The sequence below is a fragment of the Pan paniscus genome, chromosome 15 (assembly GCF_029289425.2).
Source record: "Pan paniscus chromosome 15, NHGRI_mPanPan1-v2.0_pri, whole genome shotgun sequence".
Classification (NCBI taxonomy): Eukaryota; Metazoa; Chordata; class Mammalia; order Primates; family Hominidae; genus Pan; species Pan paniscus.
In genome coordinates, this window is record NC_073264.2 from 74,115,757 (window position 1) to 74,139,156 (window position 23,400).

The window sequence follows — 23,400 nt, forward strand, 5'->3', positions numbered from 1 at the left end:
ATCTTCCACAGGGCTGAACACACAGCAGCATTTCATAAACTTGGTGATGGGCTAACTGATCTAGCAGACAACGGAGAGAAACAAGAAGTTACACAGAATAGCCCATTTTGGACCTGTGTCACTCAGCCAGCCTGGTTCCAAGCTGCTAAGTCGGCCAGCAAGAGAAACAAAACAAAAGCTCCGTAAAGCTCTACCGGCACGGAGTCAGGTGAGGTCAGGGTGGCTGCTGGAAGAGCCATCCACCTGCTCCACCAGGCCTGGTATGGAAGACCAGGCCTAGGGATTTTCTCCCCATGGAAATCTACTCTGTCGCGACTCTTTACAAACAAAACAGCCACTGCTATCCTGAGTATCTAAGAGCAGGCACCTGAAAGTGGGGACGGGGGAACATTTAGGTACAGAATTGAATGTCTCGGGATTCATATTAAGTGTCCACCAAATGATGTACTATATATATATATATAACTCATATGGGATGGAAAGAAAACACTCCTTGCCTGCATTTGGTGATACCACTTAGCCATTTGGTGTCCGAGGGTATGTCCAATGTGGATGTCCAATGTGTTAGGCCTATAGATGAGTCCAGTGCAAATAATACTCCTGGGAGGAGAAACTCAAAGCTCCAGGCTGTTTTTTCTACTGACAAGCAGTGAACAATCCCTTAACGTGCACCGACTGCATTTTCGTCATGTGAAAGGAGGCTAGGCCAGGTGCAGTGGCTTACACCTGTAATCCCAGCACTGTGGGAGGCCAAAGCAGATGGATCACTTGAGCCCAGGGGTTTGAGACCAGCCTTGGCAACCTAGCAAAACCCTATCTCTACTAAAAATACAAAAAATTGGCCAGGCGTTGCGGCACGTCCCTGTAATCTCAACTACTCAGGAGGCTGAGGTGGGAGAATTGCTTGAGCCTGGGCAGAGTTTGCAGTGAGCCGAGATCACGCCACTGTACTCCAGCCTGGGTGACAGTGAGACCCTGTCTCAAAAAAAAAAAAAAGGAGGCTATAACCATCTTTGCAGGTGCTAATTAATCAAATAAACAGATACGCAGGAAAATGCTGGCACACTGAAACCACACTTCTCTGGCACAGTTCTCTGCCTTTCATGTTACTTTGCTTCCTGATATACTACTAAATTCATCCTTAACACATGAGTATTTTTCCCTAAGCCAGAAAGGAGAGAACAGCCTAGCCTAGGTGGTAGCAAGACCGGTTTTCAGTCAGGGAGGGAAAGGCAGAGAAAAATAAGAAGATTCCCTTTGATGAGGGAAGGAAGGGCCCAGGAAGGAACGAAGCTCCAGCTCTACTTGTTCGGCTTGTCTACACTCAGTGACCCCATGGTGCTCCAATCCTGGAGTTAAATAGGTTACCTGGCCCTGAGCTCGGCCAACTGGCCACCCCATCCAAGTTGACAACATGTTTGAAATGGTCACTGGCCTTACCAACAGCAAACGCAGGAGGGATACCAAAGCCACCCCTCCCCAACTTTTGCCTTCCATCTTCCCCAAGCTTGCTAGGCCTCAGGCAAGTCCAAAACACCTGAATGCCACTACAGGCTTTGAAACCATGGTGTGGCCTTGGGAAAGTTACTTAACTACTCAACGCCTCAGGGAAATGAGATAATAACAGATGTCCAGCTCCTAGCGGACTAAAAGAGATAAAGTATGTAAAAGGCATAGCACAGTGCCTGGCATGGAGTAAGCACTCGATACGTGAACCATTATTAAAGACCAGTCCACTGGGAAAACACCCAGGTGCACAGCAGCAGCAGCTGGGCTTGCACCTGTGAATTGCTCATTTGGGGGCTGATTCAGCAATGTGGTAAGATCTAAATGAATTCTACCTAAAATGAAAGAGCTCACTGCTTGCATCAGATAACCTTCTCCTGCTAATCAAAACACATTTTTTTTTTTTTTTATGAGACGGAGTCTCACTCTGTCGCCCAGGCTGGAGTGCAGTGGCACGATCTCAGCTCACTGCAAGTTCCGCCTCCCCGGTTCAGGCCATTCTCCTGCCTCAGCCTTTGGAGTAGCTGGGACTACAGGCCCGCCACCACGCCCGGAGAATTTTTTGTATTTTTAGTGGAGACGGGGTTTCACCGTGTTAGCCAGGATGGTCTCAATCTCCTGACCTCGTGATCCGCCCGCCTGGGCCTCCCAAAGTCCTGGGATTGTAGGCGTGAGCCACCGCGCCCGGCCAAAACACATTATTATTCATACTGGCTTTATAGCTGGCTCTTAGTAACTATCTAATATTGTATTAATCTTTACGAGGCTGGGCGTGGTGGCTCACGCCTGTAATCCCAGCACTTTGGGAGGCCTAGGAAGGTTGATCACTTGAAGCAGGGAGTTCGAGACCAGCTTGGCCAACGTGGTGAAACCCCATCTCTACTAAAAATATAAAAATTAGTGGTGGCACATGCCTGTAATCCCAGCTACTCGGGAGGCTAAGGCAGGAGAATCACTTGAACCCAGGAGGTGTAGGTTGCAGTGAGCCGAGATTGCACCACTGCATTCCAGCCTGGCCAACAGAGTAAGACTCTGTCTAAAAACCTTTACAAAACCCAGCAGCACCGCCCTCTCTCCCTCCAATTCACCCAAAGCTTTTTACTTTGTATAGACTCCCAAGAAGAGTCTGTAAAATGAAATATAACTGTACTCAATGATCCCCCACCCCAGTTCCTTTTTTTTTTTTTTTTTTTTTTTTTTTTTTTTGAGACAGAGTCTAACTCTGTCGCCCAGGCTGGAGTGCAGTGCCGCAATCTTGGCTTACTGCAACCTCTGCTTCCCTGGTTCAAGCGATTCTCCTGCCTCAGCCTCCTGAGTAGCTGGGACTACAGACACGTGCCACCATACCTAGGTAATTTTTTGTATTTTTAGTAGAGACAGGGTTTATGTTGTCCAGCTGGTCTCGAACTCCCTGATCTCAGGTGATCTGCCTGCCTTGGCCTCTCAAAGTGCTGGGATTACAGGGATAAGCCACTGCGCCCAGCCCCAGTTTAGAATTCAGAATAGTTCATGGTAGTGAAAAGTGTCCAGCATCAACCTGCGACCCAAGCAGGCCAAGGGAATGATGATGTTCTCCCTCGAGAGATTCCTTCCAAACCCTCACAGAATCATTCTAGAATGAAAGACCATGCACCGGCTCTGTTCCAAGGAGGCCTGAAAAGGGAAACCAAGAGGTGAGGAAGGAACTAAAGAGCCTTGGAAGGAAGGAAGTTCAACACAGCACAGTCAGAGATTCTAGAAGTTAAACCCCAACAAACCTGGAAAACACTCTTAAGAAAAGTAGTTTGGCACCAAGGTCTTTTCAGTACTGGCCCCTGGGAAAAACGGATTTAATCTGTACCAACTACAATCATACATTCCTCCAATTTTTTTTTTCTAAAGACAGGTCTTGCTCTGTTGCCCAGGTTGGAATACAGTGATTCACTGCAGCCTCAACCTCTCAGGCTCAATCAATCTCCTGCCTCAGCCTCCTGGGTAGCTAGGAGGACTACTGGCATGCACCACCATAGCTGGCTAAACTTATTTTTTGTAGAGACAGGGTCTCTCTATGTTGCCCAGGCTGGTCTTGAACTCCTGGCCTCAGGCAATACTCCTTCCTTGGCCTCCCAAAGCACTTGGGATTATAGGTGTGAGCCACTGAGCCCAACCCCATGGCCTAAATTTCAAACAGGATTTTACCTAAACTATGTCAAACAGATCAGTAACCAGTCTATTTTAAAGTCCAAATGATTAGATTTCCTTCCAATAGCAAGGTTTAAGTTCTATTAAATCTGTTTCCTCAACACAGCAAGTTTAGAAAATTTCTTTTCATTCTATCCTAAAGGGCATGTATACCTCATGTCTATCCACGTACATGTTGCTAGAGTTTCACATAAAAACACAATCATTTCTCAATCAAATGTTTTCTGAAGACACTGAAGTCACGGGGTTGGTCTCACAAACACACTGAGCACATTTGGCAGGGGCAAAGATCACTTTCTTCCACTCTAGTGTCCCCAAAGTGTTCCATTACTTGAGAGGTCAGGAATTCCTCTCCATGTCTTATAACTACCAGTGGTGCTTCTGACACTATGCTTCACAGAGACTGCCTGCAGCTCCTCTCCTATCCTAGCAGAAATAAAAGTGTTTCTTTTTTTATTTTTTTGTGTGTGAGACGGAGTTTCACTCTTGTTGCCCAGGCTGGAGTGCAATGGCACGATCTCGGCTCACCGCAACCTCTGCCTCCCCGGTGCAAGTGATTCTCCTGCCTCAGCTTCCTGAGTAGCTGAGATTACAGGCATGCGCCACCACACCCAGCTTTGTATTTTTAGTAGAAACGGGGTTTCTCCACGTTGGTCAGGCTGGTCTCGAACTCCTGACCTCAGGTGATCCGTCCGTCTCAGCCTCCCAAAGTGCTGGGATTACAGGCATAAGCCACCATGTCTGGCCTAATAAAAGTGTTTCTATGCAGAGATGGTCCACAAAAATTCTTTTTTTAAAAAAAGTCATTTTTAGCTCCCTGATCAGTTTCTTTGACCACACCCAACACACCCAGTTCAGCAATCCATTTATATCTGAATAAAAAGCTTTCCAAGGCAAAGATGAATTCTGAGGACACACTGGAAATACCGAGTCATCCCCAAGCCCCACCTCATCCTCAAGGGAACTTTCTGAGGAGCTTCTGGATGGGAGATGCAGCTGCCTTTTTAAGTGGCATAGCATATCCATATTTGGCCAGCTGTGAAAACAGATGTAAGCTCCAGTAAAGGCCTGTCAGTAAGCAGAATGGTCTTTCATTCTGGAATGATTCTGAGGGCTAAGAAAGGACTTAACAGTAAAAGCTAAGCTACACAAACCAGGCTAGAAAAGAGAGTTAGGTTTAAATCATACCCTGGGCAACTGACTCAACCCTTCTCTTGCTCAAAGCCTCCATTCCCACCCACCACCTCTGTTAACATTTTCCCACTCTTCCAGCGCTAAACACCCCAACTAGAATGTACTCCAGGCTGGCAGAGATATGGTCTGTGTTGTTCACTACCGTAACCCTAGCACAGTGCCTGACGCAAAATAGGAAATCAAGACACAATTGATCAATAAATGAATGAACACAGCACAAAATGTCTAGACGCTATATCCTCTGGGGGAGGGAATGGTATAGTATCACCATTAAAGGTTCAACCAACCTCACTCTATCATCCACTGACTTTAGGATAACTTTATTCAACCCCTCTGGGGCTCTGTTATTCACCTCTAAAATGAAGATAACAACACAATCTACTTCATAGGATTTCTGCAAAAATTAAATAAGATGATGTACATCAGGCACTTAGCACAGTGGAGGCCCAGAATAACTTGTAGTAAATGCTAGAGGCATGCTGACTGACATCATTGCTGCTTTGCCCCAAGCCAGAGTCATCACCATCAGCTGGAAATTTCATTATCCCAAGTAAAAGCTCTCCTTAGGGAGGCTGGGTGCGGAGGCTCACGCCTGTAATCTCAGCACTATGGGAGGCCGAGGCGGGCAGATCACAAGGTCAGGAGTTCGAGACCAGCCTAACCAACATGGTGAAACCCCCATCTCTACTAAAAATACAAAAATTAGGTGGGCGTGGTGGCACGTGCCTGTAATCCCAGCTACTCAGGAGGCTGAGGCAGGAGAATCACTTGAACCCAGGAAGCAGAGGTTGCAGTGAATGGAGATTGCACCACTGCACTCCTGCCTGGGCAACAGAGTGAGACTCCATCTCAAAACGAAACAAAACAAAACTCTCCTTAGGGAAGGTTTCCAATAAATGCTTCATTAAGGGAATAAGGATAAGCCGAGCATAGTGGCTCATGCCTTTAATCCCAGCAGTTCGGGAGGCTGAGACTGGAGCACTACTTGAGTCCAGGAATTAGAGACCAGCCTGGGCAATATCGTGAGACCTCATCTCTACAAAAATCAATCAGTTAGCTGGGCATGGTGGTACATGCCTGTAGTTCCAGCTACCTGGGAGGCTGATGTGGGAGGATTGCTTGAGTTATGATGGTGCCACTGCACTCCAGCCTAGGCAACAGAGCAACATGTCTCAAAAAAAACAAGAGAAATAGGGATAATTGAACAAGCAGGATCCTTATTCAATACTTAACACTCCTTCCCTCAAAAGGATGTATCTTTTGAATTAAAAAGAAACCTAGGCTGACACAGTGGGTCACACCTGTAATCCCAGAACTTTTGGAGGCCAGAGGTGGGAGGATCACCTGAGGTCAGGAGTTTGAGACTAGGCTGGCCATCATGGTGAAACCCTGTCTCTACTAAAAATACAAAAAATTGGCCAGGTGCAGTGGCTCATGCCTGTAATCCCAGCACTTTGGGAGGCCAAGGCAGGCAGATCACCTGAGGTCGGGAGTTCGAGACCAGCCTGACCAACGTGGAGAAACCCCTTCTCTACTAAAAATACAAAATTAGCTGGCTGTGGTGGCACATGCTTGTAATCCCAGCTACTCAGGAGGCTGAGGCAGGAGAATCACTTGAACCGGGAGGCAAAGGATGCAGTGAGCCGAGATCGCACCATTGCACTCCAGCCTGGGCAACAAGAGTGAAACTCCGTCTCAAAAAAAAAAAAAAAAATGCAAAAAATTAGCCGGGCATGGTGGCACACGCTTGTGATCCCAGCTACTCTGGAGGTTGAGGCAGGAGAATCGCTTGAACCGGGGAGGTAGAGGTTGCAGTGAGCTGAGATTGTGCCACTGCACTCCAGCCTGGGTGACAGAGCAAGACTCCATCTAAAAAAAAAAAAAAAAAAAAAAACCACACACAAAACAAAAAAAAAATTATAGAGTCAGGGTTGGACTCTTACATTTCATTGAAAATCCTTAAATAACAAATTATGTCAATATAGATTTAATGCTTACTGTGTGTTACGTGGATACTGCATGAAGGATTTTACATGTTTTTCTCAATCCCCAACCCCAATAACGTATAGATACTACTATAAATTCATTTTACAGAGGAACAAAAACCAAAGCTTAAAAGAAAAAAGAAAAAGAAAAACCAAGGTTTTAAGTTAAATGAATTAGAATACTATAAGATTCACTTGAATCATGAGTAACTTATGACCAACTTAATCCCTTTCAAGTCCTCTGAATGTTTTTGGAAATAGCCTTTAAAAAAATTAAAAGCTCACCATCTCAAAAAAAAAAAAAAGAAAGAAAGAAACCCATATGGCTGGAGAGGTGGCTCACACCTGTAATCCCAGCACTTTAGGAGGCCTAGGCGAGTAGATCACTCGAGGCCAGGAGGTTCGAGACCAGAATGGGCAACATGACAAAACCCCATCTCTACTAACAATACAAAAAATTAACCAGGAGTGGTGGCACATGCCTGTAGTCTCAGCTACTCAGGAGGCTGAGGTGGAAGGACGGCTTGAGCCAGGGAGGCGGAGGTTGCAGGGAGCTGAGATCACACCACTGCACTCCAGCCTGGGCAACAGAGTGAGACCCCTTCTCAAAAGATTGTTTTGTTTTATTTTTATTTTATTTTATTTTAATTTTATTTTTGAGATGGAGTCTTGCTCTGTCGCCCAGGCTGCAGTGCAGTGGCATGATCTTGGCTCACTGCAACTTCCACCTCCCGGGTTCAAGCGATTCTAGTGCCTCAGCCTTCCATGTAGCTGGGATTACAGGCGCCTACCACCATGCCAGGCTAATTTTTTTGTATTTTTAGTAGAAATGGGGTTTTGCCATGTTGGCCAGGCTGGTCTCAAACTCCTAACTTCAGGTGATCCACCTGCCTCTGCCTCCCAAAGTGCTGGGATTACAGGCGTGAGCCACCATGTCTGGCCTAAAACATTGTTTTAAGAGAAAAAAAAAAGAAACCTATAATAAGATTGCATACATATATATATATATATATATATATAATGCATAAGAAAACATTCAATCTTCTTCAAAAGAATGATATGGCCCAGTGTGGTGGCTCACGCCTGTAATCCCAGCTCTTTGGGACGCCGAGGCAGAAGGATCATGTGAGGCCAGGACTTTGAGACCAGCCTGGGCAACACAGCAAGACCCCATCTCTATTAAAAATTAAAAAATAGCTGGACACTGTGGTTCATGCCTGAATCCCACTGATTTAATTTCTTAATTCATGAAACAAGTGGAGGGTTGGGGAGAAGCAAAGGGAAAGGTAGGGAGAGAAAGAAAGGAAAAGGGGAAGAGGTAGATAGGTTGTCTGTCAAATATCACAGATGTAGGTAACAGTTAACTGAGACATAAGGAAAAAAATTATAGTGCACCCAATGACCTACCAATTACAAACTAAACCCATGAGTCACCAGGCCAGAATGGGGATGCAAAAAGAACCGAGGGGCCAGGTACGGTGCCTCATGCTTGTAACCCCAACACTTTGGGAGGCTGAGGCGGGTGGATCACCTGAGGTCAGGAGTTCGAGACCAGCCTGACTAATGTCATGAAACCCCGTCTTTACTAAAAATAACAAAATTAGCTGGACGTGGTGGTGTGTGCCTGTAGTCCCAGCTACTTGGGAGGCTGAGACAGGAGAATTGCTTGAACCCAGGAGGCGGAGGTTGCAGTGAGCTGAGATAGTGCCACTGCACTCCAGCCTGGGCAACAGAGGGAGATTTCGTCTCAAAAAAAAAAACTGTGGGATCCTTGAAAAGCCTCTACTCAGAAAAACAGAAAAGAGAGCTTCATTCTAGAGAATGAAGGCCTCTGCCATTCCTCCCTAGTGTCATTTAATCTGAGTTTTCACTTTAAATCATTTTTTCAGAGATATTACTGAAACTCACAAAGCATGCAATTGACAATTCAATAAATATTTATGACTGCTGTAGAATGATACACATAAACTATATTGAACGCTTTGAAAGAAAAAATTATGAGAGATGACAGTTTAGCTGTATAGATAACATATTCATGAGACAGAAGGGATTGAGCTAGAAAGTAGAGGAATTTCTAGGATACTCTTTGAATTCTGGATTGCTCAGGATCATGCTGCCCCTTCACTTGAACCTGAGGGTCTGTGACTTCATGCCAGAACCAGGCTCTGACAGTTCTTTTCAAGTATTCTAACATCTAGAGTCAAATTTCCTGGGGAAGACAGCAATAACCTAGTCTCAAGTAGAAGGAAATCAGGAAGGGACCGAAAATTCTAGAAGCTACCTGAAAGTCCAATTATCCTCCAGTGAAGTCAAGCCAGAGGTCAGCTACTTATGTATGGCTGGAAAACTTCTCTGCCCCAAGAACTCCAGCTACGACCAAGCTGACCATATAAACCAGTCAACAGAGGCTCTTCAATGCTAGCCAAAAGCCATTGAGAAGAGGGGCAAAATGGGCCAGGTGCAGTGGCTCACGCCTGTAATCCCAGCACTTTGGGAGGCCAACGTGCGCAGATCACCTGAGATCAAGAGTCCGAGACCAGCCTGGCCAACATGATGAAACCCCGTCTCCACTAAAAATGCAAAAATTAGCCGGGCATGGTGGCGGGTGCCTGTAATCCCAGCTACTTGGGAGGCTGAGGCAGGAGAATCGCTTGAACCCAGGTTGTAGTAAGCCAAGATTGCGCCACTGCACTCCAGCCTGGGCGACAAGAGTGAAACTCCATCTCAAAAAAAAAAAGAAAAAAACAAGAAAAGAAGGGGAAAATAAACAAAATATTCTCCAGGGAAGTATCCACCCTTCCCCATCTTCAAAAGCTCCTCTGCCTCTCTTTCCATAGGTCTTTCCAACTCCCCTTGCCTGAAACTTCTTTACCCTTGTTTTTCTTCCCTTCTTCATGGTCTCCCCACATCTTTTCTCCAATTTCCCATCAAGCAAATGTGTTCGATACATTTAGCAGTTCTAACCTCAGATAGAAATGATCTCATGAGAGCTCCTCCCGAAGTAGGGAAGACTCCCCAGAAAAGTCTGACCAGCCATCAGAAGTGCATCTGCCTATATAATCTCCTGGATAAACTCAAGGGTGGTTCAGCCAGTAGATGCGCCCACAGGAAAACATTGAAGGTCAAATTAATAAGAAATATGTCTATTATGTTAATCCTGGCTCAAAAAGCCAAATGCCTGCTCAATTCCAGAAAAATCAATCACTTCAAGGAATTGACAGGCCAGAAGAAAAAAGAGAATCATGCAAACTGAAGGTGTCTTAAAGTAGTTAAAGACAGGTTCTCTAGAAAGCTGACTCACAGTGGTTTCGATGGCTTACATGGGTCAAATTTGAAACATCCTTGTACTAAAACAAAATAGCGTACCAAGTTAAATGCCAGGAGTCTGTTGTAACTGAATGATCCCCAGGCTGAAAAAGCTCACAAGACACTGGGCAGAAACTGAAGGCACATAATAGGGTTTCTTTCATCTTTCTTTTGGTCTGAGTCATCCTCAACCCTGTGTTTCCCAGTAAACACCATATAATGCCTTCCCCTCTACCAATATCACTAAACAAAAGGGGCTTTTACTTGAGTTTCTTTGTGTTAAAGGCAATGATGGAGGAGGAGGCCCTGCTACCAACCCAACTATTGGTTATTATTTTGACAGCTCCTAAGAAGATCTATTTTTTTGTTATATTTATATGACACCTAAGAAACCAATAATAGATATATTCATATTCTGACCAGAACTTGCCAAAGGGCTAACCAGCCACTGCACCAAAATTAGTCCTTACATTATAATACTCCGGCCATTGGAAGAGAAAAATGGGAAAATTCAACAATTTGAAAGATTATGATCCCTCTGGCTCATGATCTACTGACCAGAATGAAGTCCTGAAGGATTTCCTTCTGTTATGTTATCTACCAGCTAATCTCAAACAAGAGGAGCTGGAAAGAACAAGCCCCATGAAGCTACCCTAGACCAGAAAGCCAAGAACAGGGCCAAGAAAATGAACAGCAGACAAGCCTGAAATAGAAGTGGCACAGACATGTGGCAGACCAGTACGCCCAGTTTGTGGTAAAGAATTCCCATACAGGGCCGGGTGCAGTGGCTCATGCCTGTAATCCCAGCACTTTGGGAGGCTGAGGCAGATCACTTGAGGTCAGGAGTTTGAGACCAGCCTGGTCAACATGGCGAAACCCCGTCTCTACTAAAAATACAAAAATCAGTCAGGCATGGTGGCAGGCGCCTATAGTCCCAGCTACTCAGGAGGCTGAGGCAGGAGAATTGCACGAACCCGGGAGGCAGAGGTTGCAGTGAGCCAAGATGGTGCCACTGCACTCCAGCTGGGTGGCAGAGTGAGACTCCATCTGAAGGAAGGAAGGAAGGAAGGAAGGAAGGAAGGAAAGAAGGGAGGGAGGGAGGTAGGGAAGGGGGAAGGAAAGGGGGGAAGGAAAGGGGAAGGAAGGGGGAAAGGAAGAGGGGAAGGAAGGGGGGAAGGAAGAGGGGAAGGAAGGGGGGAAGGAAGGGGGGAAGGAAGAGGGGAAGGAAGGGGGGAAGGAAGGGGGGAAGGAAGAGGGGAAGGAAGGGGGGGAAGGAAGGGGAAGGAAAGAAGAAAGAAAGAAAGGAAGGGAGGGAGGAAATAGCAGAGGAAACCTCCACCCCCTGGGTTCATGCGATTCTCCTGCCTCAGCCTCCTGAGTAGCTGGAACTACAGATGCCTGCCCAGCTGATTTCTGTATTTTTAGTAGACACGGGGTTTTGCCATGTTAGCCAGGCTGCTCTCGAATTCCTGACCTCAAGTGATCCGCCCGCCTCAGCCTCCCAAAGCGCTGGGATTACAGGCGTGAGCCACCACGCCCGGCCTGCTATTTTCCATTCCTGAACTCCACTAGAATAACATCTCTTTTAGTCAAGTCCCAGTATTCTGAGCAACACTATTCTGGGACTGTAAACAAGTGAGGCCGCCAAGCTACACGATGGGTCTTCTTAAAGAAGCAGTCTTGTTGGGCATGGTGGCTCACGCCTGTACCCAAGAGGTGGAGATTGCAGTGAGCTGAGATCGCGCCACTGCCCTCCAGCCTGGCAACAGAGCAAGACTCCATCTCAAAAATAAATAAATAAATAAAAAATAAAAACACAGGAACAAAGAAAAACAAATGCCTTTTACTGTTTCACCTTTCTTCTCCTGACAGGTTAACATTCTAATACAACAAGATGTCTGACTCCCACACAAGACCCAAGAGATGGGAAAATTCTATCCTCTTCCCCCACTAAGAACTCTAACTACCAGAAATCTTATTCTTCTGACCTTTAACTTATTTGCTAAGGTGTTGCCTCTGGCTTCAAGAGATTATAGATGACTCGTCAGCATGAAATCATTTATTTATTATGAGCTCTAAATAATGGATCTGGGCCAGGCACGGTGTTCACGCCTGTAATCCCATCACTTTGGGAGGCCAAGGCAGGCGGATCACGAGGTCAGGAGATCAAGACCATCCTGGATAACACGGTGAAACCCCGTCTCTACTAAAAGTACAAAAAATTAGCCAGGCGTGGTGGCGGGCGCCTATAGTCCCAGCTACTCAGGAGGCTGAGGCAAGAGAATGGCGTGAACCCAGGAGGTGGAGCTTGTAGTGAGCTTGAGATCGTGCCACTGCACTCCAGCCTGGGCAACAGTGCAAGATTCCGTCTCAAATAAATAAATAAATAAATAAAGGATCTGTAAGTCCTTTGGTTTTCCTAGTACAGTTCCACTGAGGCCTAGAAAAATCAATGAATACGGCCAGATGCAGTGGCTCATGCCTGTAATCCCAGCACTTTGGGAGGCCGAGGCCGGTGGATCACCTGAGGTCAGGAGTTCAAGATCAGCCTGCCCAAAATGGTGAAACCTCGTCTCTACTAAAAATTAGCCAGGTGTGGTGGCGGGCACCTGTAATCCCTGCTACTCAGGAGGCTGAGGCAGGAGAATCACTTGAACCCAGGAGTCAGAGGCTGCAGTGAACCAAGATTGCGCCACTGCATTCCAGCCTGAGCAACAAGAGCAAAACTCCAGTTCCCAAAGAAGAAAAAAAAAGATCAATGAATACAACTCAGAAAGTCTTACCATTTCACTAGAGAGGTTACAAAATATGTCAAAAGAGAATGCTGAGTTCACCAGCTAAATTACCTGAGGAGCAAACAGAACTAAAAGAAGGAGGGAAAAGGCCAGGTACAGTAATCCCAGCAGTTTGGGAGGCCACAGGAGGATCACATGAGCCCAGGAGGTGGAAACCAGCCTGGCCATCATAGTAAGGCCCTGTCTCAAAAGAAAAAAGAAAAAAAAGATGAAGGAAAAACTGATGTTTGGTTCAATTTTTTTGTCCCTGATATATTTTCCACTTCACTAGTGTCCAGATGTCCTGTTAGACTAAATCTTCATCTGTCAGATCGATCACTTTCTTAGTGTCAGCACTACTGACCTTTTATACCACCAGATAACTCCTTCTGTCGGGGCTGCCCTATGTCCTGCCTGTGGTTTTAAGTAGCACCCTGGCCTCTATGCACTATCCAGCAGCATGCTCCCCCAAAAGCTCAGTTGTGACAACCAAAGATGTCTCCAATCATTGCCAATGTCCCTTGAGGGAGCAAAATCGCTCCTGATTGACAACCACTGTGTTAGATAATACAAATGGGACTAATTTATCTCTCTTTTTTGTACTAATCAGGTTCTTAAAGACTTAGTTTTATCAATTTCACACAATAAAACCTGGTGTCTTAAATAAGCAAGTGTTATTTGTACAAACCAAATGCCTACAAGTCACCACTGAGTTCTCCTACTCCCTCACTCCTCCATCCAACATATCAGCACTCCTACTTTACCTACGAACTTTGTCCAAAATTCATCAATGTCTCTCCATTTCCCCATCTCAGTAACACCAAATCTACACCACTTCTTTCCCCACCCTCTGCAACAGCCTCCTAAGTGGTCTCCCTGCCTTCCTTCTTGTCCCTCTACAGTCACTACCATCTAGTCTATACATCAGTCTCTATCAGGTCACTATAGCTTCTATCAGGTCCTGTGACTTCTTAGCATAAAGCAGTCTGGTGTCTCCCATCACCCTTAAAATAAAATCCGCTTATTTCTACAGCCTGCACGGCCTCCCATGCATTGGCACCTGCTTCCCTCTGCACCTCTTCCCTTACCATTCTCTGCCAGCTCACTCCAGCCACACTGGCATTCTTTCTAGCCTCAAACATGCCATCCAACCTTCATTTTCTTCCCATTCCCTCTATCTGGAGGCCTACATAGCACATTAGTATTACCCATAAGGTCTCTGCTTAAAAATCACCTCTGCAAGCTGGGGGCAGTGGCTCATGCCTATAATCCCAGCACTTTGGGAGGCTGAGGTGGGCAGATCACCTGAGGTCTGGAGTCCAAGACTAGCCTGGCCAACATAGTAAAACCCCATCTCTACTAAAAATACAAAGATTAGTCGGGTGTGTTGATGGGTGCCTGTAATCCCACCTACTTGGGAGGCGGAGGAAGGAGAATCGCTTGAACCCGGGAGGCAGAGGTTGCAGTGAGGTGAGATTGCACCACTGCACTCCAGCCTAGGCGACAGAGCAAGACTCCGTCTCAAAAAAAAAAAAAAAAAGGCACCTCTACAATAAGACCTTCTCTGACCATCCTGCCAAAGAGGCTTCCAAATCACTCTTCTTAATAATACTCACTACAGCTGAACCAACTATTTAGGTGTTTACATGTGTGAAATCTGCTTTCCCCACTTGAATAGTAAGCTCTATGAAGGAATGGACCATGTCTTATTAACCATGTATCCCCAGAACACAAAGTGCCTGGCACGGCTGGGCGCAGAGGCTCATGCCTGTAATCCCATCACTTTGGGAGGCCGAGGTGGGCAGATCATGAGGTCACGAGTTCGAGACCAGCCTGACCAACATGGTGAAATCCCATCTCTACTAAAAATACAAAAAAACTAGCCAGGCGTGGTGGCGCGCACCTGTAATCCCAGCTACTCAGGAGGCTGAGGCAGAACAATTGCTTGAACCCAGGAGGCGGAGGTTGCAGTGAGCCAAGATCGTGCCACTGAACTCCAGCCTGGGTGACAGAGACTCCATCTCAAAAAAAAAAAAAAAAAAAAAAAAGTTCCTGGCACATAATATATGCGCCAAAAATGTGATGAATTAATGGATGTCTTTGGCTAGCAGGTCGAATGTGTCCATTTAGGAGCCACAGGTGACTTTCTACTTCTGAGACCAAAAGTCAGTCTCTTCTCAAATTTACCACTACAGTACACACTCAAATGACAAGGTAATGATAAAATGTTCACCCTTAAAGGAAGCTTTTAGTCCTTTTACATTTTCTAAAAGAAACTGAATAGTACTCAAATCATACACAAAAATCTTAGGAGACCCTAGGCCATAGAATTTGAGGAGACCACACACAAGGGTTACAGCCTACAGGTGCTAAAATAACCTCTATCTATGGGCCGGGCACAGTGGTGCATACCTGTAGTCTCAGCTACTTGGGAGGCTGTAAGTGGAAGGATTGCTTGAGCCCAGGAATTCAGCGCCAGCCTGGGCAACACAGCAAGACCCCATCTAAAAAAAAAAATCCCTATGTACTAAATTGAAAATGCTCGAAACCCACAAATGCCTAGAAACATGAAAAGAAAAACAAAATCAGAACCTAACTGATAGACTCTTTACTGCTATTAGGAAGTTCATCAATAACACTTTGATAATGATAAATAATACATTTATACAGAGCTATGGTTCATCGGATTCTCACAGCAGCCATAAAGAATTGGTGAGCTGGTGCTTTTGGCCACAATGAAGTTTAATTATAAAGTTTAGGCCGAGGCCAGGCGCAGTGGCTCACGCCTGTAATCCCAGCACTTTGGGAGGCCAAGGCAGGTGGATCATGAGGTCAGGAGTTCGAGACCAGCCTGACCAACAAGGTGAAACCCCGTCTCTACTAAAAATACAAAAATTAGCCAGGCGTGGTGGTGGTGCCTACAATCACAGCTACTCGGGAGGCTGACGCAGGAGAATCACTTGAACCCAGGAGACGGAGGTTGCAGTGAGCCGAGATCACACCACTGCACTCCAGCCGGGGCAACAGAGTGAGACTCAGTCTCAAAAAAAAAAAAAGAAAAAGAAAATTTATGTCGGGCGCAGTGGCTCACATCTGTAATCCTAGCACTTTGGGAGGCCAAGGCGGGCAGGTCACGAGGTCAAGAGATCAAGACCATCCTGGTCAATATGGTGAAACCCCACCTCTACGAAAAATACAAAAATTAGCTGGGCATGGTGGCACACACCTGTAGTCCCATCTACTTGGGAAGCTAAGGCAGAAGAATTGCTCGAACCCAGGAGGTAGAGGTTGCAGTGAGCCAAGATTGTGCCATCACACTCCAGCACCTGCTGGGTGACAGAGTGAGACTCCATCTCAAAAAAAAAAAAAAAAAAAAAAAAAAGGATAGGAAAGGAAAGGATAAGTATACATGAAAAAATTCTAGAAAGGCATGCAGTTCACTGTTTTTTGTTTGTTTCTTTGTTTCTTTGTTTTTTCAGACAGAGTCTCACACTGTCACCCAGGCTGGAGTGCAATGGTGTGATCTCAGCTCACTGCAACCTCTGCTTCCCGGGTTCATGCGATTCTCCTGCCTCAGCCTCCTGAGTAGCTGGGATTACAGGTGCACACCACCACACCAGGCTAATTTTTTGTATTTTTAGTAGAGATGGAGTTTCACCATGTTGGCCAGACTGGTCTCGAGCTCCTGACCTCGTGATCCACCTCCCTCAGCCTCCCAAAGTGATGTGATTACAGGCGTGAGTCATTGCACCCGGTTGCAGTTCACTGTTAATGGTGACTGCTTTAAGAAAAAAGAGCAGGAGCCAGGCACGGCGGCTCAGCCTGTAATCCCAGCACTTTGGGAAGCCAGGGTAGGAGAATCAATTAGGTCAGGAGTTGGAGATCATCCTAGCCAACATGCAAAACCAGGTCCCTACTGAAAACACAAAAATTAGCAGGGCGTGGTGGCAGGTGCCTGTAATCCCAGGTACTGGGATTATAGGCGTGAGCCACCACGCCTAGCTAATTTTTTTTATTTTCATTAGAGACAGGGTTTGACCATGTTGGCCCGGCTGCTCTAGAACTCCTGACCTCAGGTGATCTACCTGCCTGGGCCTCCCAAAGTGCTGGGATTACAGGTATGAGCCACCATGTCTGGCCTTGATATCCATTTTTTAAAAACTGAAGTTGGCTGGGCACGGTCACTCACGCCTGTAATCCCAGCATCTTGGGAGGCTGAGGCGGGCGGATAACTTGAGGTCAGGAGTTCAAGACCAGCCTGACCAACATAGAGAAACCCCATCTCTACTAAAACAAACACAAAAATTAGCCAGGCACGGTGGTGTGTGCCGGTAGTTCCAGCTACTCAGGAGGCTGAGGCAGGAGAATCGCTTGAACCTGGGAGACGGAGGTTGCAGTGAGGCAAGATTGTGCCACTGCACTCCAGCCTGGGGGACAGAGTGAGACTCTGTCTCAAAATAAAAATAAATAAATAAATAAATAAATAAATAAATAACTGAAGTTGAGATGTGACAACACCAATCCGTAAGTATTTATGCACTGACAATGTGTTTACCACTGTACATGGCATAGGCCATGAAACATGGTCCTGCTCTCCAGTTCACAATCTAGCTGAATTTATAACCTAGATTTATGTCAATCATCTAATTGTTTTGAACATTCACTATCAGAAAACTGAACTAGATATTTTAAGTATTTCTCCATTTATGACTCTATGAGAACAAATCACCTAAAATCAATGAATTCTATGTCTAAACCATCAGTCCCAAAAATGCTGCTTGCAGTTAATAAACTGTTATTTCCCAGGACGTGGTTAATGTTTATGAACGGAGGAAATGTGGGAAGAATCTTTACAAACAATCCAATTATATACATATTACATTCAAGAAAAAAAAAGATGAAGGACCAATATCATCTCTGGGTAGTTAGATTTATCTTCTTCATTACACTTCTTTATATGCTCTTAATTCTCAACTAAGGAACACGTATCAATGCTACAAAAAGAAAAAAAAATACACATTCTCCTCCCCAAAAAAACATTCTTTTTAAAGGTGCCAATGCAATCCATGAGGGTTACTAGTTCATCCCAAAGCTTCCCCTCATTTGACAAAAGTGGCAACAACCAAACTATGACTTTCCAAAAGCTGACATTACAGAGAACTGAGCAAAACCATCAAGAATCACCCAAAATCCAAGTGTTCCATTTATAAAAGATTTAGTCCACAATGTCGCCCAATTAGAGCGTGATCCATAACAAAGACATTATCGCTGACAAGGGACACGGTATGGGATCTAGGTCACTCTTCCATAACTCTATTCGATCCTCTCAAACCAATAAAGAAAATCTGTGTTAGCAAAGTATTAACATGACAATGGAAGTATATAGGAATCATGATGTAACTCATTTCCATCAGCTTTATCCAAGAAGGAAAAAAGTACAGAAGAAAAATATTAGGTGGGTAATTAGGCAGCCTCTCAAATGGTAACTTACATAGGTACTCCCCTCCAAACTGGAAACCTAAGGAGTCACCACCATCAAAAGTACTGAGTCAGTGGACCACAGATACTCCAGTGATACTGACTACAACAAACTGGTACTGGATACTATGTGCCAGACTGTGATAAAAATCATTTAAGCTGTGCCTCAGTTTCACTTGTACTTTACAGGATTGTTGATAGGACTCAAAAAGATTAGGAATGGAAAGGATTTTTATCACTTACCCTTGGCTATATAGTGATTGGTAAACAAGTATGTGAATTCAAGCAAACTTCACTTGAAAGCCCACTCAAAAGAAAAGTATAGACATTACACTACCTTCATTCAAAAATATAAACATTATACTACCCCTTCCCCAATCTCACCTAGCTGTCACAACACTACCATCTCCCCAACTCAGACTCAAGCCAAATATCCCCTAGTCATTCTGTACTCCCAGATGCCCTCACTGGCTTTTACTGATCAGAAACCTATACAAGAAAATATGAAGAGACCAGCCAATCACGCCTGTAATCCCAGCACTCTGGGAGGCCAAGGCGGGTGGATCACTTGAGGTCAGGAGTTCAAGATCAACCTGGCCAACATGGTGAACCCCCATCTCTACTAAAAATTCTAAATTACCAGGCGTGATGGCACATGTCTGTAATCCCAGCTACTTGGGAGGCTGAGGCAGGAAAATCGCTTGAATCCAGGAAGTAGAGGTTGCAGTGAGCCAAGATGGCACCACTGCACTCCAGCCTGGGTGACAGAGCGAAATTCCATCTCAAAAAAATATATATATATATAAAAAATATATGTTTTATATATAATATATTATATATGTTTTATATATAATATATATATTTTATATGTTTTATATATAATATATATATTTTATATGTTTTATATATGTTTTATATATGTTTTATATATGATATATATATTTTATGTTGTATATATTATACATATTTTATATATGTTTTATATATATAATATATATATGAAGAGACCATCTGGAAAGAATATTGTCCTTATTAAAAGCCACTTTTTAAATAAAGATAACAGGTTTATGCCTTATTAGCTAGCACTCCCATGGGACCCACTGTTAGTGTGTGTTTCCCTGGATAGGTGCAGTCCCGCATCACTAACATTTACTCACAGCTTGCCAGGGTGCTCTCATTCTGAAATGTTTTAAATCAGTTTGTTCTAATAATAATGCTACAATTAATACTAACAACAGCTACCGTATACACTGACCATTTATTATGCGACAGGCTCTACAAACACTGTCTCATTTCAACCTCACAACTCGATGAAGTAGGCTGTCCCCCATTTTATAGATGAAAAAGCTAAGGCTCAGAAAAGTAAAGTAATTCGGCCAGAGGTCATGCAGCTGGTAACTAAATCTGACTCCATGCAACTAAAGCCTCCAGAGGTCTTGCCTTTTAATGATTAAAATGTGATCTCCTCTTGGACATCGTTTTTTGAGAGCTGGCTTCCAACAACAGATCTGCTCCACTACACATGAATCCCACTATACCTGTGTGCTTACCTGAATTTCTTCATTTTCGTCTACTAGGAGGAAACTCACAACCTTCTCAGTCATCTTCTTCCTCTTGGTCTCCTCATCCATCTCTTCTGCCTCCAGTGACTCCTGGAGATTACTGACATTGTACACAGTAACAGGGTGTCTCCTTTTGTTACCCCCAGAATGAGTCCTCTTCTGGCACTCCAGGCACAAGTTAATTTTGCAGGTCTGGCACCTCACTATTGCCCTCTGCCTAACACCTGGTAAATGCCCACTGAGGCCCTTGCAGAGGTCACAGTAAGGGACATGGCCAGGTTTGAGTCTTATCCGCTCATGGTTTCTCAGGCGCTCCTGCCGATGGAGCTCCTCCTCGCAGCGGAGACACTGCAGACTGCAGCACTCATCACACTCAAAGATAGCTTCATCAGTCCCGCTGCAAGCGTAACTTTCCTGGCACATCAGCCCCGGATTCAGGCCCTTCTCTGCTGGGGAAGTCTGGGCGCTCATACTCACGCTGGTAAGGAAACACACCCACCATATAATAGTCACTGAGCTTGCCCTGGGGGTGAAGACGAAGATTTGAGTCTGAAGACTGCACGAAACTTCCACAGGGTTCTGAACACTTTAAAAAAGAACACCTTTCATGTCCTGTTATAGTTCTTCACAAACAAATGTTCAAATTTTTAATTTGCTGCCTCTAAGACTCTTGTATTAGCAGCAACGTTGATTTGGTTTGATGGTTTCATCCTCCATAAAGTGCAAGCAAAGATGTGGTCAAAATTGACTTGGAAGGGTCTTTTATGGCTATCTGAGAGAGGTCTGATGGGTTCACGGTGGCGGGTTCATCGGTTGGACATCAGCTACAAAGTTTTGGTAATGAAAGAAAGTGGTCAGGAGCTTTTCAATATAATTCGACCTGAAGTCAGTATTTCAGGGGATACCTAGAATAGAGGAAGGAAAAGGATTTCACTCATCTAAAAAACAGAAGTGCACCTTTAAAAAAATTTTTTTTGACTAAATTAAATATTAGCCCAGAACTGCTGAGAGAAATCTCATTCCTCTTTTTTTTCTTTTTTTTTTTTGAGACAGAGTTTTGCTCTTGTTGCCCAGGCTGGAGTGCAATGGGACAGTCTCGGCTCACTGCAACCTCCGCCTCCCGGGTTCAAGCGATTCTCCTGCCTCAGCCTCCCAAGGAGCTGGGATTACACGCGCTAGCCACAATGCCCAGCTAATTTTTGTATTTTTAGTAGAGACGGGGTTTCACCATGTTGGCCAGGCTGGTCTTGAACTCTTGACCCCAGGTGATCTGCCCGCCTTGGCCTCCCAAAGTGCTGGGATTACAGGCGTGAGTCACCGCACCTGGCCAGAAATCTCATTTTCTATCTTAACACTTACACTGGCTTGTTGTATAGCCAGGCGCAGTGGCTCACACCTGTAATTCCATCACTTTGGGAGGCCGAGGTGGGCAGATCACTTGAGGTCAGGAGTTCGAGACTACCCTGTCCAACATGGTGAAATCCCATCTCTACTAAAAATACAAATATTAGCTGGGCATGGTGGCAGGCACCTGTAATCCAAGCTACTAGGGAGGCTGAGGCAGGAGAATCACTTGAACCCAGGAGGAGGAGGTTGCAGTGAGCCAAGATCTTGCCACTGCACTCCAGCCTGGAAGACAGGGCAAGACTCCCTCAAAAAAAAAAAAAAAAAAAAAAAAAAATCTCAAAATTGTGGCTAAAGCTCCTCCTCTTGACAACAAACGCCACCTCTAGGCCCAAGGCATTTAAGAGACTTTGCTGCTCTATTTCCCAGACAGGAATTTTCTGTTCATTCAAATATTAAATTCAGAATCTAAATCACTAAGTGAGTAGTCCTTGGAAGGACAGCCCTCTGCACCCCCACATGCATCCCACAATTGGGAGGAGTGGAGAGGCCTTCACAAAGCTAATGAAAATGTAATAATAAACTTTAGATCTATCAAATACCTGGGCCGACCTGGTTAGCCTTGTAACTGGATTGTTTCAACTCTAGCTAGATGTATATTAAAGACTCAAAACTTAGAAACAATAGTAACAATTTCACCTTTAAAAACAATTTTTTTACATTGTAATTCTTCTGTCCCTTCTTTCACTAACTGAAAAAAAAAAAAAAAAAAAAGGAGCAACAGGAGACAATTCCTCTACTTTGACCCATGGCAAAGCCAGGCCTGCAGTGAATCAAAACAAATAATTTTTCTCTTTGTCACTTAAAAACTAACTTAAAAATAACTTCAAAATAGGAAGAAAGATAACTGGGGCAAGAAAGGGGCTTTTGTCACTTTGACAATTATATTCCTAATTCCCCCTAGCCTTGACCTGCATTCCAAGGCCCCGACAAGGTGTAAAGCCCTGCCTTTCTGATAGTCACTCCTCCCCTACAGTAATCAATCTATCAACCTTATTTTTAGATAAACAAGGAAGGCGAAGGGAGTGACTAGGGGATCTTATTTACTACTCTCTAACCTCAGACATGCCCAGCCAGCTCCCAAAACAGAAACAAAAATCAAACTTGTCACAATTGAGAAAAATATAAAATCAACCTTCAAAAGTACACCTCACGCCCGGCCATGTCAACCAAACATTTTGCCCACTCGGGCCCCCACCTCGACACCTCTCCCCAGCCGGGGGTTCCTCACCCTTCCTTCCACCCGGACACCACCGCCACAACCCGAGGGGCAGGAGCGGAGCCTAAGAACAAAGAAGGTCCCCCAAAATCACCCCCACGCCGGCAAAGCCCGGAGCCGAATCCATTGTTTATACCACCCCACCCCCACCCCCGCCGCACCCGCCCCCCCTTCCTCCCGAGGGCAGCTTGAGCCCCAGGACGATCACTCGCCCCGCGCTGGGCCGTGCCCTCCCCGCCCTGCCCTGCCCGCCGCGGCCCGGGGATCCCACCACTGAGAAGCTCGGCCGCAGCAAGGCGGCGTCGGGGGGCCGCAGGGCGCCGGTGGGGGCAGAGGCTATTCCTCAGGACACCGGCAGATCCATCCTCATCTCCATCTCCGCCACCCTCCTCCTTCGTTGCCTCCCGGGCTTCCTCCTCTCCTGTTGTCAGTTGGGATCAGCTGATCGGAGTGAACTTCTCCCAGCTCGGACTAACAGGAAGGCGTGAGCGGTGCAGCCCAGAAAGGGAGGAGCGAGAGAGGGAGGATCCCGGCGCCAGCAAGGGCGTAGTGCGCACTGCCTCCTGGGAGATGTAGCTCCTCGAGGCGCGCTCTCGCCCCTCATCCCGGAAAGGAAGACTCTGAATGACTACAACTCCCAGTACTGAAGAGGCTGCTCTTGCGAGGAGGCGGTGGGGACAGGCTACGGAGGATTTCGGGACTTGGAGTTTTTGCATTGAGTGTGGTGTCCGCAGGTTTCAGCAGGTTCTTTTGGGTTGTAACTGGGGAAGGCATGGTGCTACATTAGAGAA

At 45.5% G+C, this 23,400-nt stretch overlaps 1 protein-coding gene across 1 annotated transcript in view; it reads right to left on the minus strand.

Annotated features, from left to right (window-relative positions):
• Positions 1-23,186, minus strand: part of ZFYVE1 (zinc finger FYVE-type containing 1) — a 57,692-nt gene extending 34,506 nt beyond the window's left edge. The window contains exons 1-2 of the mRNA XM_003824132.4: positions 22,881-23,186; positions 19,975-20,891 (exon numbers count right to left, since the gene is read on the minus strand). Coding sequence (XP_003824180.1) covers positions 19,975-20,457 — 483 coding nt within the window. The 5' untranslated portion in view covers positions 20,458-20,891; positions 22,881-23,186. The remainder of the gene's footprint in view (positions 1-19,974; positions 20,892-22,880) is intronic.
• Between the last annotated feature and the right edge of the window lie 214 nt (positions 23,187-23,400).